General features: G+C 46.0%; 1 protein-coding gene across 1 annotated transcript in view; it reads right to left on the bottom strand.

Moving 5' to 3' along the window:
- The window catches only part of LOC139230552 (circularly permutated Ras protein 1-like), a 189,922-nt gene that overhangs the window by 85,841 nt on the left and 86,745 nt on the right, over window positions 1-17,336 (bottom strand). Inside the window, exons 8-11 of the mRNA XM_070862386.1 lie at window positions 14,552-14,599; window positions 6,933-7,022; window positions 6,217-6,368; window positions 3,816-3,897 (exon numbers count right to left, since the gene is read on the bottom strand). Of these exons, the coding sequence (XP_070718487.1) occupies window positions 3,816-3,897; window positions 6,217-6,368; window positions 6,933-7,022; window positions 14,552-14,599 (372 nt within the window). The remainder of the gene's footprint in view (window positions 1-3,815; window positions 3,898-6,216; window positions 6,369-6,932; window positions 7,023-14,551; window positions 14,600-17,336) is intronic.

Genomic DNA, 17,336 nt, shown 5'->3' with positions numbered 1-17,336 from the left:
TAATTCCAGCAATGAGTGAAATATGATCACCTTAAGTTAGAACATACTTACCTTGCCAGTATTAATTCATATCTTTACTCTCTGTCAGGACCCACACGTAGCAGTCGGTGGACCACCGGACACCGAATCCTCAGAGGAGCTGATTCCTTCTGAGAGTGAACCGTCACAGAACTCGTGCTTACCATGCACCAGCTCAGTGGGTCAATGAAAAGGACAATCACTCAGGGGCAGCAGAGAATATGCAATATACTGACAAGCCTTCCAAGCTCACTTTCCACGATTGCAGATACAACGGGATCAGCCTTAAGCATGAGTGGGTTGTTACACGGCATTGCAAGGGTGTCTTCTTCCATGGATAGATTGGTCAACTCCGTACAACTACAATCATGGCAATCAAATGAGTTCATGTACATCTTGACTATGGCCGTGCCATCATGTCTAGTGCCTTAAATAGGATGACAGACACCTTATCCATGGCTTTACAGTGCATCACTGATGGCCACTAAAGTGCTCTCCAGCACAGCACTAACAGTGACGTGCGGCTGGGCCATGAGAGGGATGATGGAAGTGGGGTTCCACTCAAAGTGCTTCCACATCTCATCAGTTGCCCCCCACCTCAGTCAGTGCCCCACATGCTGCCTCGTTCCCCCATGGGTGAGTTTGCCCCTGCACAGGTGAAGGTGGGGTTGTCTTTGGCAGGTCCAAAACCCAAAGGACATCAGCCAAGAGCCTCTCAGCAGTCAAAGCAGGGCTGAACTGCCTGTCGCTACCTCTGCAGAAGTCACACGGGTTGTACCAGGTAGGAGTTGTGATAATGCTGGAGACCCTGGCTGGTGAGCACTAAAGGGCGTATCCAGACAAGTCTAGACACTTGAAGCGTATCTTGAGCATGCCGATGGCTTCTTCTGGTGGACATATGGCTGTTGTTTACCGCTCTTGGGCTTCAATGGTCAGATTTCTCATGGGTTCCATTGGCTAAGTTGGACGTGGGTATCTCTCGTCTCCTAGCAGCCATCCCTTAAGTCTGCTTGCAGGTCCAAATAGATCAAGGGAGCATGAACTACCGCAGGATGAAAGCATTATGACAGTTCCCTGGGAATCTGGTGCACAGCTGCAGAAATATCTTTTTGTGGTTGCACGCCAGCTGAATATTGAGTGGAAGCCCTTGCAGTTCACAAATACTGCTGGTTAATGCGGGAGTGGCTGGATTGTCACGCGTGTGCAGTCGACGATGCCCTGCAGCTGTGGTAAGCCAGCCAGAGATGCAAATTCGAATGCCTGCTTATTCTGACTGGCATCATCACAGGCAAAGTTCACCTAATTGCCAGCACTGACAAGCAACCCCTCATTGACCTGCCTTTTGCATTTGTGGAACACTGACGGGAAGATCCTGGAAATGCTTCTGGTAATGACCTGTAAGGATCAGGGCTGGAATTTCGGCTTTGATGATTTCGGGACGCTAAAGTTTGCGCCCGGGAACAGTTTGCGCCTCAGTCATCAAAATTGGGCAGCTGAGCCGCGGGTGTGGGGCGCAGCGCCGAGGGAGCCGTTACACACCTCTCTGAGGGTGTTAGCGTGGGAAAATCCCACTCGGGAGCTCTCCGAGAGATGTCTGGGGAGAAAAGAAACATTCTCAATATATAGCCCACGCCACCACAATATAAATCGCAAAAAAAAATACAATCGCACTGACCTTAGGACAGCATTACTTACCTGTCTGCAGTCCGTATCGTTGGACCGCCCGATTTCCCAGGCAGTCACTGCGGGCGGACGGGAGTCAAAAACCGCGCCGGTGTCGCAACCAGGGCTGTTGTTCACCAGCACAGTACTGCTCCACAGTCGCTAAACCGGTCCCGAAAACCCCCGCCCAGACAACCTCACCACCACCATTGCCGCTGCTCTGGGGCGAAAATTGGAGCACAAAAGATCGGAAAATGTGCACCCTGCATTCAGAAAATTGAAGGCGGTAATGACCTGGACAGCCACTAGTAATGCCTGGCCACCAGGTCCAGCAAGGAGCAGGTCTTCTTCCAGGAAGCTGCCGATGTCTGCCACCACCTGATGTGACAATCACAGCCCCGGAAGCATTACTTTCCCAAGAGGACAAGGAAACTGAGGCTCTACCTGTAGACCCTGTGTCGGGGGTAATGAGCTCGACCTCTCCCCAGACTTTGCAGGCTGTTGTGCTGATAATGGTCACCTTACTCCTCATCCCAGCTCCAAGCTAAGGCAGCCACAGTTCCACTCCTGATCTTCAATCTCAAGACCTCCAAAGTGCACAAATTATCCTCTTAGCCCAAGTAGTGTAAACGAACCCTTTCCCAGTCTGGGTGACACAAGCAGCCATGAACTCTGAGTATTTGTTGATGACCTTTTGCGAGCCTCATGAATTGCTTTTCATTTTCTCCCCCTGGTTTCGATGGCAGTTTTCAGGAAGCCCAGGAGTCCGTGCATGTGAAGTTAAATTTAAATACCAGTCAAAATCTCATCAAAAGAGGCTTATTTAAATATTATAAGCAGCAACCCACCTCTCCAGAGGGGATTAAGCAGACACATCGGAATGCGCCTGAGTTAAACCCGGACGCCTGCTGATTGGAACCGGTTTCTGGACGCAGTGGCATTTTCGCCGATTCCAACAACCCTCCCGAACCCAAACCCATGTGGCTTTACTATCAAAATTCCCCCATGTCTCTAAAACCTCCCCCACCACCGACATTAGGTTGACTAGCCTGTAGATGCCGGGTTAATCCCTCTGCCCTATTGTGAAGTCTTGGTTTCATTGGGAGGAGGTTTGGGATTGGAGTCCGGGAGCTTTGCTCAAATGCCCTTAGGGATCAGTGAGGAATTTGCCCTTGCACTTTGCTTTCCCCAGGATCGTGGGGTAGGGAGGGATCAATGGTGAGTTGTTCCATCGCACCTCTTATCTTTCCTCCTCTCTTCTTAAAGCACATTAACCCTGTAGGCTTCTTTTGCATTCATTTTCTTCAATGTATTTTCATGATTTCTAATTGCTCTGAATTTATCACTATTTCCAAGTCACCTATATTTTCATAATATGGTACTCCTTCAGTTCTTATATAATTTAGATCATTCATCATGATCCTTCGTTAATGTTCCCTAATTGTTTTCCAGACCGTAGTCTGCCCTGCTCCCACCTGCCCTGTACATTACCAGTTAAAGCCTTTCCCACTGCCCTAGACTGGTGTATAGTGGAGGTCTTCCCATTCTTCATCCTTCCCAGCCCCTGGAAGTAGCCCCAATGCTTGAGGAATATAAAACCCTTCTTCTTACATCAAGCCTCAAGTTGCATGTTGATGTGCCTTACTTGTCCTTCGCTAACTGACCAGCGTCTGTAGCTTTAGCAAGCACTGATGGACCATCAGTTCAGTCCAGGCAGTTTATCAACAGCGCGAACAAAACACGTTTGCATGGAGTAAGAAAGGTAGATTAATAGTAGAGAAAGGAAAAAGATAGCTTGGCCAGGAGTACTTTTGGGAACAATTTGACAACCAGGAAAGATCAGGGCCAGAGGTTGGGTTCCAGAAACTTGGTGGGGATAAAATGTGAGGTTAACTGAAGATTTTTTAGTGAGAGACAGAATGATGAACGAGGGTGTGGTACCAGGTCTGACAGAGAATACAAATTAAGGAATAAACCTCTTGTGTAACAAGAATAAAAACAGTCACTTCCCTGCAACAGATTGCGGCTCCGACACGGGAAAGCAGGAGTTGGATCAGAGAATGGTAACAAAAATTTGCAGCAACTAATGCCAAAGTCACGGCACACTCAAACTCAATCATCACCATCCAACTGACCTTGGAGCCTGGTTTCTGGGAGGCCATCGCTATGGATACCAGTGCTGCTGGACCCAATGCTGTCGCACCACACTCCTGCAACCTGCAGATACATGGAAGGGCTTCAACAATGCATACATTACTCATATATTCCCCAATACTGCAAACAAATCATTTTTTCTGCTCTTATTAAAGTAAAGCTTGCAGAATTTTCCCGACGACTGATGTCAGGCTAACTGGTCTGTAGTTCCCTGTTTTCTCTCTCCTACCTTTCTTGAATAGCTGTGTTACATTTGCTACCTTCCAATCCGCTGGGACCGTTCTAGAATCTAGGGAATTTTGGAAGATCAAAACCAACGCATCCACCGTCTCAGCAGCCACCTCTTTTAGAACCCGAGGATGCAGGCCGTCAGGTCCAGGGGATTTGTCGGCTTTTACTCCCATTAGTTTATCCAGTACTTTTTCTCTACTTATATGAATTTCATTAAGTTCCTCACCCTCATTAGACTCTTGGATCCCCACCTTTTTAGGTAAGCTTTTTGCATCTTCTACTGTGAAGACAGATACAAAATATTTGTTTCATGTTTCTGCCATTTCCTTGAGGTCAGACTGGATGGAAACTTGTCGAAAAAATCTGTTGTGCGAAATGCAGTGTGGAAGAGCTTGTGGCTGAGGGAAGACGTCTCTGTAAAGTGGTAGCTTTTACTTTACATTTGAAGCCGTCAACTCAACAGCTGATTCAATGGGCACTGAACACCCACCTCAGCTTCACAGACGTGATCCCCGAGTCGTGAGGACCCCGTGGGCGAGCACATAAAATCAAAAGCTGAACTCAAGTGTATCCTTAATGATCTCTAAACAAGGTCATAATGACCAGAATTAGGTCTCCCACCGGTGCATATCAGCGCTGCTCAGCACTGACATACCTGACATCGGGGAAAGGCATGTGGCAGTGGGTTCACAGCGGGGTCCTGACCCGCTGGGGAAAAGAAACATTTTCCCACCCGACCTGCTGGAAAAGAGATCGAGGAGGATAAGAAGGGATAGTGTACCATGGTCATGGCCACAGAGGATGTAAGTTGTAACTGATTAGGGTTGTTTCAGTGATGTAACAGAGGTGGAAACTTGATTGGAGGGATTTAAACATGGAGTCATGGGAAAGCTGGGCATGAATTTAATAGGGAGCAACATTTTTGAAGAGTTGGGAGAAGAAAGGGAGATTGGAGATAGGGTAGTAATTTGCAAGGACAAGTGGTCTTTTTGAATTGGGGTTGATAGCGGCTGTTTTGAAAGGGAGGGGGACTTTACTGAGCAGAGGGAAGAATTGATTCTATCACCAAGCATAGAGACCAGGAAGAGAAGTTGGAATGGGCATCAAGGGAGCAGCAGCTGGTGAGCTGATGAGGTGAGCTTGGAGAGGGCATGAGGGAGATGGGAAAAAACAAGAGAAATACATGGGTTCAGGACTAGGATAGGGGGAGTTGGTGGGCCGTACATCTTATTACAGTGTTCTTAACAAATTTGAAATAATTCAGATATAGTTTAACACTGCAATTTTGTTGATGCTTCCAGTCTACATTCATCAACTTCCTTCACATCTTCATTCTAAGGTGGAGCTTCAGCAGAATAACATTATAACTGCTTCCTTGGAGTTGACAGCGAAGACAGATTTTCTGCCTCAGTCTGTTCCTGGGGTAAGTGAAAAGCACACCTGCATCCCATCCTTCCCTAGATTCTCTTTTTTCTCACCCAACTCTCCGAATACGCGAAGGAAATTCCAATCTGCAGAAACCAGTGGGCTGAGGAAAGGAGAGTATCAACAAAAACATGCAAAAAGGGCTGATTAAAAGCAAAAAACAAGGAAAGTGTAGCAACACTACTTCAAAAGGTTGTAATAAATGAACTGCTAATGAAACAGTAACAATTGTGCAACTGGGTCCGATTTTCCAAAGTTCCTCTCAATCTCTGCCATAAATTTGGTGGAATTTGGCAGAAATCTCAGAGAAATGTCATGACCATTTCTCTGGAAATTCCACCGATTTTCTGCTGAAGTTATGGCATGGGATGAGGAGAACGCCCATGGAAAGTCCAGGGACTCACCTTGAGGAATCTAACTGTCAAAGGCCTACCCATTTGTTGGCTCCAGCAACTGTTCTATATGAACCCATAATGCAGTCACTGCACTCTGGTGGAAAGCACAGGAATTAATCCATGACAGCTATCTAGTCTCGCACACATTCAGGAAGCAAGATTCAACTCTCAGTACTACTAATGCAATGTCCCGCTATCTGTCTTTATCGTGCACTTGTGTAAAGGGTATTTGCCATTGGAATGTCTGCCCTGCAGAGACAGCGAAAAATATTGATGTAGCGAGAGAAAGAAAGAGAATTTTTCTTTTTACTTCTACCAGAACGTAACTCACAGGTTTATGTGGCAACGTAGTGCGTCCCTGCTCTCCAAAATACATCGTGGCAGTGCTGCCTGGGCTCCCTGCGTCTTCAGGTACATTTGATCAATTAACTCAAAGTCTTGCAGAGTCCGAGGAGCGGTCAGTCCATCTCCATAGATTGTTACCTGTGAAACCAAGCAAATTGAGGAGAGTGCTAATGTCGTTTAACATTGTAACTTTGCTATTGATTACATTTAAGGACGGCAAACTTCAATGGAATGAGAAATGAATTGACTGCAGTAAACTGGGCTGAGATGTCAATGGGTGAACCCACAAACTGTGGGAGGCATTCAAGGTATTTAGTACAAACCAATACATAATCCTAAAAAGCAATGGCCTGGAGATTGGGTGCAGCCCTTGCGCCTGAAGGGTGAGGCTTCAGGTATCCCCAATATTAGCCCTCGGGTCTCAGCAGTCCCAACAGCCCACTGGGGTTCAGGCCAGGGATCGTGGGATAGGAAAGGGAGAGGAGGCCGGTTCAAGGGGCTCAAAGGCTCTATTTCTATGTTCCTAATTAGTTTTTACTAAAATGGCAGCAGTTTTCAGGATCTCCTTATGACTGTCATGGTGATCAGCACAATTCAACTAAGTGTGGGAACACACGGACACTCCTATCCTGACCCTGCATGATTGCACACCCGAGCATAGCAAGTCAATCACGGTGAAGAATTCAGCTCCTCCTCATCTACCTCATTGTTGAATGTAATCAAGGCGACTCTCGTCTGCGGTGACGTTTGAAAAAGATAGTCGAGTGACTGGATCACAGCTTCTTGCACAGCCTGTAACAAAGCAATACAACAGTCCAGGTTAGGAGCGCGTGGCTCACTTCAGATGTAGCCTGCCCATGTAAAGGAAGGTCCTCCATTTGTTTTGTTTTTGTTTCAGGCACTTTCTTCCAGTTGTGCTATTCATCTATGAGATTGCCCAACATGGTTTATTCCTACCCAATTGGCCAGGTCACCGCCTGCACATCTGGACAGGTCACCAGCACATCTGGACAGGTCACCGCCCGGACATCTGGACAGGTCACCAGCACATTTGGACAGGTCACCACCCATACATCTGGACAGGTTACCGCCCGTACATCTGGACAGGTCACCAGCACATCTGGACAGCTCACTGTCCGCACATCTGGACAGGTTACCGTCCGTACATCTGGACAGGTCACCGCCCGCACATCTGGACAGGTTACCGTTCGCACCTCTGGACAGCTCACCGTCCGCACATCTGGTCAGGTCACCATTCACACATCTGGTCAGGGTCCACCACTGCCACACATCTGGCCAGGCAAGAAGTGCAAAATTATTTTTAAATATTTAATTAGATTGTGAGTGTATTTTGGGGTTAATAGTGTGGCATCAATAGCCTCCGCATGATTCAATTTAAAGTTGTGTGGCTTTAAACAACAAACTTTAATATACATTTACTAATAACAGTATTAGTTTTATGCAACTGTCCCAAGGTATTACATTAAACAGCAAGAAATTAATACAACCTGTTTTCTTCATGAAGCATTGTTCAAGTTGATCAGACTTGCAACCTTCTTGGGTTACCCTTACAGTGAATAGACTTCTGGCGGTCACAAGAGCTCTCACTTTAAGAGGAAAATTGTCCCATTCTTATACTATTCGGCTACCTTGGGCTGATCTATTCAGAACAGCATGTGTAGGTGCATGCTTATTGAAGCCAGTATTGAGGAGTTTACCCTGCTTTGGCCTTTCTCTGTGTAGGCCAAGTGACCTTGTATCGTTCTGACTGCGTTGACAGTACCATAGTGCTGTCTCTTTCTGTGATATTTGCTGTCTTAGACTCTGCCCCCTTGTCTCGGTGCCCGATTCTCTTGGCTCAGCTCATGTTGTTCATACAGAAATAAAAAGCGGTACCTTTCTCCACATTTGCTCTCTGGCTAAAATACTAAAGCAAAGCATGCTGGGACACTTTCACCATTCTAACGGGTTTTTAATGCTAGATTTTTTAAATCATTCGTTCACGGTATGTGGGCATTGCTGGCAAGACTGGGATTTATTGCCCAAAACTAATTGCCCTTGAGAAGGTGGTGGTGAGCCGCCTTCTTGAACCGCTGCAGTCCGTGTGGTGAAGGTGCTCCCACAGTGCTGTTAGGGAGGGAGTTCCAGGATTGTGACCCAGCGACGATGAAGGAACGGCCGATATATTTTCCAGTCAGGATGGTGTGTGACTGGGAGGGGAACGTGGAGGTGGTGGTATTCCCATGGACCTGCTGCCCTTGTCCTTCTAGGGGGTAGAGGTCGCGGGTTTGGGAGGTGCTGCCGAAGAAGCCTTGGCGAGTTGCTGCGGTGCATCTTGTAAACGGTACACACTGCAGCCACGGTGCGCCGGTGGTGGAGGGAGTGAGTGTTGAAGGTGGTGGATGGGGGGCCAATCATGCGGGCTACTTTGTCCTGGATGGTGTCGAGCTTCTTGAGTGTTGTTGGAGTCGAGAAGGTTGAGAGGAGATTCCATCGAGATGTTCAAAATCATGAAGCGTCTGGACAGAATAGAGTGAGAGACTCTGTTCCCATTGGCAGAAGGGTCGAGAACCAGAGGACACAGATTTAAGGTGATTGGTATAAGAACCAAAGGCGACATGAGGAAAAACATTTTTACACAGTGGAGGCAGATTCAATCTTGACTTTCAAAAGGGAATTGGATAAGTACATGAAGGAGAAAAATGTGCCAGGCTACAGGGAAAGAGCGGGGGCGTGGGACTGGCTGAGGTGTGTGGGAGGGAAAGCTCGTATTTCCGAAACGCTTTGCTTCGGCGCAGTCTGGAGAAATCGAAAGGGTTAAAGGTTGAAAGTTGAAGTTTGGATTGAAGCTGACTGCTAGACGACATGGAGCCATGTAGCCATTGAAATATGTCTGTCTGATCACCTGTGTGTTCACAGTACTTCGTGTGGGAGTCGATTTATGACAGTGAGACTTGACTTCAGGATAATGATCATTTATTTGTATGTTAACTATTTGTGTGTATCATCGATACTGTCTATGCATAGAATCAAATAAACACCTCTGCTGATCACCTGGTTTGTGTACAGTAATTCAGGACATTATCTGTATGTTAAGTATTTGAATGTACCATTTGTTACTATGCAAGGAAACATCTGGTTTGTAATTCACAAAGCAGTTAGTCCTGAATTCAGGATAATGCCATTTGAGTCTAACATTGTCTGCATGTTAATTGTCTGTGTGTACTGTGCAAGGAAACAAGAGTTCAAAGACTTTTTAGGTATAAGAGATGGAACTGTTTTTTGTTAGACACACACACACTAGACACTGGACATTCGGAAGGTGTGTGTCTCACAGGCAACCACTGGAAATCGGAACAAGCAGAAAGTCGGCTGTGAAGTGGTTGTATCTCAGTAGCATTCATACTTGGTTTGTTTAGTATGAATGTTGAAATAAAAGACCTGATCCTGCCATTACTACAACTGAGTATGTGTGTAATTTGAAGTTTAAAGCAACAAAGTGAAAGAGCAAGAAAGCTGTACAACTTGCAGAGAGCCGGCTCGGGCTCGATGTGCTGTAACCGTTCTATGATTGTAAAATTTGACACCAAGCCATATAAGGAAATGTGAGAAGAGATGATCAAAAGCTTGGCCAAAGAGGTAAGTTTGAAGGAGCATTTTAAAATTGGAGAGAAAAGTAGAGAGGCGGAGATGTTTAGGGAGGGAGTTCCAGAGCTTGGGGCCCAGGCAACAGAAGGCACGGCCACCGATGGTGGAGCGATTATAATCAGGGATGCTCAAGAGGCCAGAATTAGAGGAGCGCAGACATCTCGGGGGGTTGTGGGGCTGGAGGAGGTTACAGAGATAGGGAGGGGCGAGGCCATGGAGGGATTTGAAAACAGGGATGAGAATTTTAAAATCAAGATGTAGGTCAGTGAGCACAGGGGGTGTGGAGTGAATGGGACTTGGTGCGAGTTAGGACACGGGCAGAGTTTTGGATGAAATCAAGTTTACAGGGGGAACAAGCTGGGAGGCCAGCCAGGAGAATGTTGGAATAGTCAAGTCTATGATAACAAAGGCATGGATGAGGGTTTCAGCAGCAGATAAGCTGAGGCAGGGACAGAGTTGAGTCAAATCAATTAAAGGAAAGACAGAGATCTGATCCAGGAGAGAGAGTTTCACAATTATAATGCTGAGTCTCACTGCCACACCAGCAGATACAGGGGCAGTAAATCACATCACTGAGTCTGTGGCAGAATCAAACTTGCAACATCGGCAGAAAGAGGAATGCAGAGTAGAAGGACCAGCACAGTTACCATGCAGATTGGGCAAGGACAATGAACTGTAAGTTATCTGCCTACACATCATTGGCATGTTGCAATCTGAACCCATCAGGACAGCATCATTAACTGGCAAAGAAGCTCTGCTCAGCATAACTACTTCCATCAGCAGCCATCAGACAGGGTCGGGAGCTGGGCCAATCACTACCTCCATCAGACAGGGTCGGGAGCTGGGCCAATCACTACCTCCATCAGACAGGGTCGGGAGCTGGGCCAATCACTACCCCCATCAGACAGGGTCGGGAGCTGGGCCAATCACTACCTCCATCAGACAGGGGGTCAGGAGCTGGGCCAATCACTACCTCCATCAGACAGGGGGTCGAGAGCTGGGCCAATCACTACCCCCATCAGACAGGGTCGGGAGTTGCGCCAATCACTACCTCCATCAGACAGGGGGTCAGGAGCTGGGCCAATCACTACCTCCATCAGACAGGGTCGGGAGCTGGGCCAATCACTACCCCCATCAGACAGGGGGTCGGGAGCTGGACCAATCACTACCTCCATCAGACAGGGTCGGGAGCTGGGCCAATCACTACCTCCATCAGACAGGGGGTCGAGAGCTGGGCCAATCACTACCCCCATCAGACAGGGTCGGGAGCTGGGCCAATCACTACCTCCATCAGACGGGGGTCAGGAGCTGGGCCAATCACTACCTCCATCAGACAGGGGGTCGAGAGCTGGGCCAATCACTACCCCCATCAGACAGGGTCAAGAGCTGGGCCAATCACTACCTCCATCAGACAGGGGGTCGGGAGCTGGGCCAATCACTACCTCCATCAGACAGGGGGTCAGGAGCTGGATCAATCACTACCTCCATCAGACAGGGGGTCGTGAGCTGGGCCAATCACTAGCTCCATCAGACAGGGGGTCAGGAGCTGGGCCAATCACTACCTCCATCAGACAGGGGGTCAGGAGCTGGGCCAATCACTACCTCCATCAGACAGGGGGTCAGGAGCTGGGCCAATCACTACCTCCATCAGACAGGGGGTCGAGAGCTGGGCCAATCACTCCCTCCATCAGACAAAATCGGGAACTGGGCCAATCACTACCTCCATCAGACAGGGTCGGGAGCTGGGCCAATCACTACCTCCATCAGACAGGGGGTCAGGAGCTGGGCCAATCACTACCTCCATCAGACAGGGGGTCGGGAGCTGGGCCAATCACTACCTCCATCAGACAGGGGGTCGGGAGCTGGGCCAATCACTACCTCCATCAGACGGGGTCGGGAGCTGGACCAATCACTACCTCCATCAGACGGGGGGTCAGGAGCTGGGCCAATCTCGCTGCTGCCTTGAGTTACCTTTCACTTCTCTCCCCATTCAGCCTTGGCAAAGACTGCAGTTGGCTAAAATGCTTTCTAAGCTTTCAATAATTGTGATGATTTTGTCTGTTCATTTTGAAACATCTCTTTTTTTGGCTGCATTCCTTTAAATTTCCCCTACACCCAATCTTTACTTCCCGCCAGTGTCTGCATCTACAGGGGAGGTTCTGTACAATTGTTTAATGTGCTGACCAGGGACCATTGGAAGCAAAGAGCAAACTTCATTACAGGAGACAACCATCGAAAATAAGCTGTGCGCACACAGCAGCAGATCTCATCTCCCCGACAACCTAACCCAGTGGTTCACAACCTTTTTGTGTTCGCGGCACACTTTGGATACTAGAATTTTTGGCGGCACATTTGAAGGGATTAAAAGGTGAACACAGGTAAAAAAAAAAGCAAGTTTCAGAAAATTTAAAAAACATTTTATTAATCACAGTATATGAAGATATATAACATTGTACACATGTATGTTATTAATTATTTTTTATTCTGAAAGTAACAATAAAATAATAAACTATAATAATTCCTCACATTAATTATAGATTAATTAGTATTTTAATGTAATACTTGAGCCTGACGTTTTTTAGTTATGTCACTTTTAACCAATAAGGGAATTAAGGGTTACGGGGAGCGGGCAGGTAAGTGGAGCTGAGTCCACGGCCAGATCAGCCGTGATCTTGCTGAATGGCGGAGCAGGCTCGAGGGGCTAGATGGCCTACTCCTGTTCCTAATTCTTATGTTCTTATGTTCTTATGTAATACGGAAAAGGCGATTCTCATTTCGTGTTCAAGTTCGCTAAGTTTTTCCAGTTTTTTGCATTTGACGTTCGTAAGAGTTGAAAATTTTAATTCGCAGAGATATGATGTTGAAAACTGCATCAGAATTATCAAGGCTTTTTTTGATATTTCAGGATATTCTTCTTTAATAGAAATCCAGAACGCATCAAGAGACATATCTGAATGTTTCATTTTAAGACCGCGATCTGGAGAAATAAATCAATTCTTCTTCTTGCAATGTAAAATCAAAATCTGACGAACTAATTGGAGATTTCTTACCCAATCATATATTTCTCTACATCCAAAGATGGAAAATATTTGTTGAAGTTGTTTCCAGTGATGCCAAATGCTCTATCACGATAGGAGCAACCTTTTTAATTCTGTGATTCGGTATCAAAGGGAACATTTCAATATTTTTTTCTGTTGCTCTCTTTTTCCAGATAGAATTTTTTTTCTGAAAAGCTAATAGCTTGTCTGTAGAGGTGAGAATGTTTTCATTTCTCCCTTGCATACTGGTATTAACGCTGGTAAGACAATTAAATATACCTGCCAAATATGCTAACTTAGCACACCACATTTCACTCTTAAGGTATTTGCAAAAGGTATCGTTTCCTTCTCTTTCAAAAAATACTGACAATTCTTCTTTAAGTTCAAATACACGACATAAGACTTTGCCCCTTGAAAGCCATCTTACCTCTGTATGCAAAAGTAAACATTCGTGCTGTGCATCCATAGCTTTGCAGAGCTGTTTAAACAAGCGAGTTTTTAAAGGTCTTGATTTTATATAATTTATAATATTAACAACTTGATCTAACACAGATTTTAATTCTAGGGGTAATGTCTTTGCAACAAGTGCTTCTCTACGCAAAAAGCAATGGGTGAATAATATATTTGGATTATGTTTTTTTGCGAGTGTAATGAATCCTTTGACACATCCCACCACAGATGGAGCACCGTCCGTGCAGATTCCAACACATGAGTCCCATGAAATTTTCAAGTCTTCTAAACATGAATTCACAGAATCAAACATGACTTGACCTCTAGTATTTTCTGGAAGTTCTCTGCAGCACAGAAATTGGTTCAATATCTCGTTTTCATGAATGAAGTGAACAAATGCTAATAATTGTGCTTTACCAATAATGTCGGTGGACTCGTCGATTTGCAAAGCAAAATTCGAGTTTGTAAGTTTCTCGACTACATTTTCTTCAATGTTAGATGACATATCATTTATCCTTCTCCGAATTGTATCGTCAGACAGCGGAATTTTTGCAATTTCTTGTTCTTCATACAGGCGCACATACACACACAAACGTAAATATACATACATACACTTATACACACACACAGGGTCTCATTCGATGGTAGGCACTCGCACTTCTCTATCAGTCATGGGAGGGAGTAAGGGTTTGGAAGAGCGGGCGGGGGGGGTGTCGAGTACTCAAAGGAAACACATTTTGCCAAAGGATTTTGTTCTGAGTATGGACATTTAAATTGTTTGTGTGTGTTGTCTCTTGTCATTATTACTTGTACAACTCTAGAACATCATTTTTTTGATAATAGTAGAGATAAATAGAATCTTATTTGTCAATATTGGCAATGTTTACTACAGCAGTGGCATCATACATATAGGTAGATGACATATGTGTCTGTCTGTCTCTCTCTCTCCCCCTCCCCTTTTCTTTCAGAGTTAAATGGTTTGTGTTTCATTGTGAAATCAGCTAAAGTCCACCATACTTTTACACAATTTGGCGGCACACCTGTCAAGGGTTTACGGCACACCAATGTGCCACGGAACACCGGTTGCGAACCACTGACCTGACCAGAGACACTGACCACAATGGCAGCATCTTGTGTTATATTCCGCATTCTTTTCTAGTTTAAAGATATTTGATTGTTTTGTACCTGTAAGCGGGATATGTAGAGCGAGTTGCAGTTGCTGCTTCTGTTCACCTGAAAACCAAACAGGTACAGAATTAAATGGGTCCAGTAATTAAATGATTCCAATAATTAAATAAACTTCCAGAAATAATTAGCTCGCTGCCAAAATATTTAAAACAAAGAAACAAGAACAAACCAGCATTTCTACAGTGCCTTTACATCCACACTGCTTCACAGGCAAATAAATACTTTTGATATGTACTTACACTAACCATGGTCAGATAGAAAACCATGTGTCGCAAGGCAATACTATCCTGGGTCACAGGTGACTACTCTCCCGGGTCAAAGGGCATAGAACAGAAGAACATAAGAAATAGGAGCAGGAGTAGGCTATTTGGCCCCTCGAGCCTGCTCCGCCATTCAATAAGATCATGGACTCAGCTCCATTTCCCTGCCTGCTCCCCATAACCCTTTATTCCCTGATCAGTCAAAAATCTGTCTATCTTCACCTTAAATATAGTCAATGACCCAGCCTCCACAGCTCTCTGGGGCAGAGAATTCCACAGATTTACAACCCTCTGAGAGAAGAAATTCCACCTCATCTCAGTTTTAAATGGGCGGCCCCTTATTCTGAGACTGTGTCCCCGTTTTAGTTTTTCCTCTGAGTGGAAATATCCTCTCTGCATCCACCTTGTCGAGCCCCCTCATTATCTTATATGTTTCGTAAGATCACCTCTCATTTTTCTGAACGCCAATGAGTATAGGCCCAACCTACTCAACCTATCTTCATATGTCAACCCCCTCATCTCCGGAATTAACCTAGTGAGCCTTCTCTGAACAGACTCCAATGAAAGTATATCCTTCCTTAAGTACGGAGACCAACACTGTATGCAGTACTCCAGGTGTGGCCTCACTAATACCTGTATAGTTGTAGCAGGACTTCTCTGCTTTTATACTCCATCCCCCTTGCAATAAAGGCCAACATTCCATTTGCCTTCCTGATCACTTGTTGTACCTACATACTAACTTTTTGTGTTTCATGCACAAGGACCCCCCCCGGTCCCTCTGTACTGCAGCACTTTGCAATTTTTCTCCATTTAAATTATAATGTGATTTTCTATTATTTCTGCCAAAGTGGATAACCTGACATTTTCCCACATTATATTCCATCTGCCAAATTTTTGACCACTCACTTAGCCTGTCTATGGGCTAGATTTTCCACTTTTTTTGCATGCTTAACGCCCACTTAACATCCAATTTACCACTGAAATGACGTATAACACCCAGATATCGCCCAGCTAGCCACAAAATGGAAGCTGACGGGCATTTTTTGGAAACTTATCGCCGAGCATTACTTTCCCCATGTGCGTAAAACCGGGAAAAAATAAGACCACCCGCCCATTTTTGGGGGCGGAATCATCAGAATGGGCGAAATCAACGCCCATAATACCGCCCAGCATTAGTTTCCGCACGGAATTAACGCCGAGATTCAATAATACTGACTGTCCACTTTATTTTGTCGTAAAAATCACATTTGCCGAAACTAACGGCCAGGAGATCGGCCAGCGTCATTTTCACCACCTCACCCACATGTCGCCCAAAATATCGCTCACCCAAAAAAACGCTCGGAAAAAGTGGAACTAACCGGAACTAATCACAGCGGTATGGACACCATGTTCTACATCACATGTCACATCATTTAAAAGGCTGCTCTGCTTCAACCTCAGGGAAGTTTGGATGTACTCTGGAGGTCTTTGAAGGTGATATGAACATCTGTACAAACATCTTTATCATACTGTGAACGATTGGAATTTAATAGGTGTCTTCGTCGGGACATTCATTCTTTGTGACCAACCGGTGGAAAACAGAGAGCCTCTCTTGATGACCAATTACATGCTGCAGACTCGAGATGGCTGAAGGTACGCTCCACAACATTATGTGCCCAATGTAAGACGTGACAGACTGATGAGGAGGACCAGACATTACATCCCAGCAAGTACAGGGAGAAGCATTCTTGCCTCGACATGCCCCACACCACCTGCCTTCGGAGACTGCACTTCCACAAAGAGGTTATCACTGAGGTATGCCAGCTCATAAGGGGAGATCTGCAGCCTGCCAGCACCATCAGTAGTGCACTGTCCGTTGAGGTCAAAGTCAGCGCGGCAGTGTCGTTCTACGCCTCGGGTCCTTTTCAGGCCACAGCTGGAGACATTTGCGGACTGTCTCAGCATGCCACACATTGCTGCTTTAGACAGGTCACTGAAGCCCTGTACACAAGCAGGAGGGACTTGATCAGCTTCCCTATGACCAGGGAGGCACAGGGTGAGAGGGCTCTAGGATTCTCCAGAATTGCAAACTTCTCCAAGGTGCAGGGAGCAATAGACTGTACGCACATCGCGATGTGGGCACCTTTTCAGGATGCAGAGGTTTTTAGGAACCACAAGGGACTCCACTTTCCGAATGTCTAATTCGTTGTCGACCACCAGCAAATTATACTGGCAGTGAATGCTCAATTTCCAGGCAGCATCCATGATGCTCACATCCTGAATGAGAGCGCTGTATCTGACTTGTTTAACAATCAGCCACAAGGTCAATGCTGGATGCTTGGTGACAAAAGATATGGCCTCGCCACCTGGCTGATGACACCCCCTGCATAATACCCACACCGAAGCCGAGAGGCGATACAATGAGAGCCACAGAGCCACTGGCAATATCATGGAGAAAACCATTGGAGTGCTTAAGCAGCACTTTAGATGCCTGGACCACTCAGGAGGTGAGCTCCAATACCACCCTGAGCAGGTAGCTCAAT

The sequence above is a fragment of the Pristiophorus japonicus genome, chromosome 19 (genome assembly GCF_044704955.1).
Source record: "Pristiophorus japonicus isolate sPriJap1 chromosome 19, sPriJap1.hap1, whole genome shotgun sequence".
In the NCBI taxonomy this organism is placed as follows: Eukaryota; Metazoa; Chordata; class Chondrichthyes; family Pristiophoridae; genus Pristiophorus; species Pristiophorus japonicus.
The sequence above is the reverse complement of the archived record's forward strand: the minus strand, read 5'-3'. Positions and strand labels throughout refer to the sequence as shown.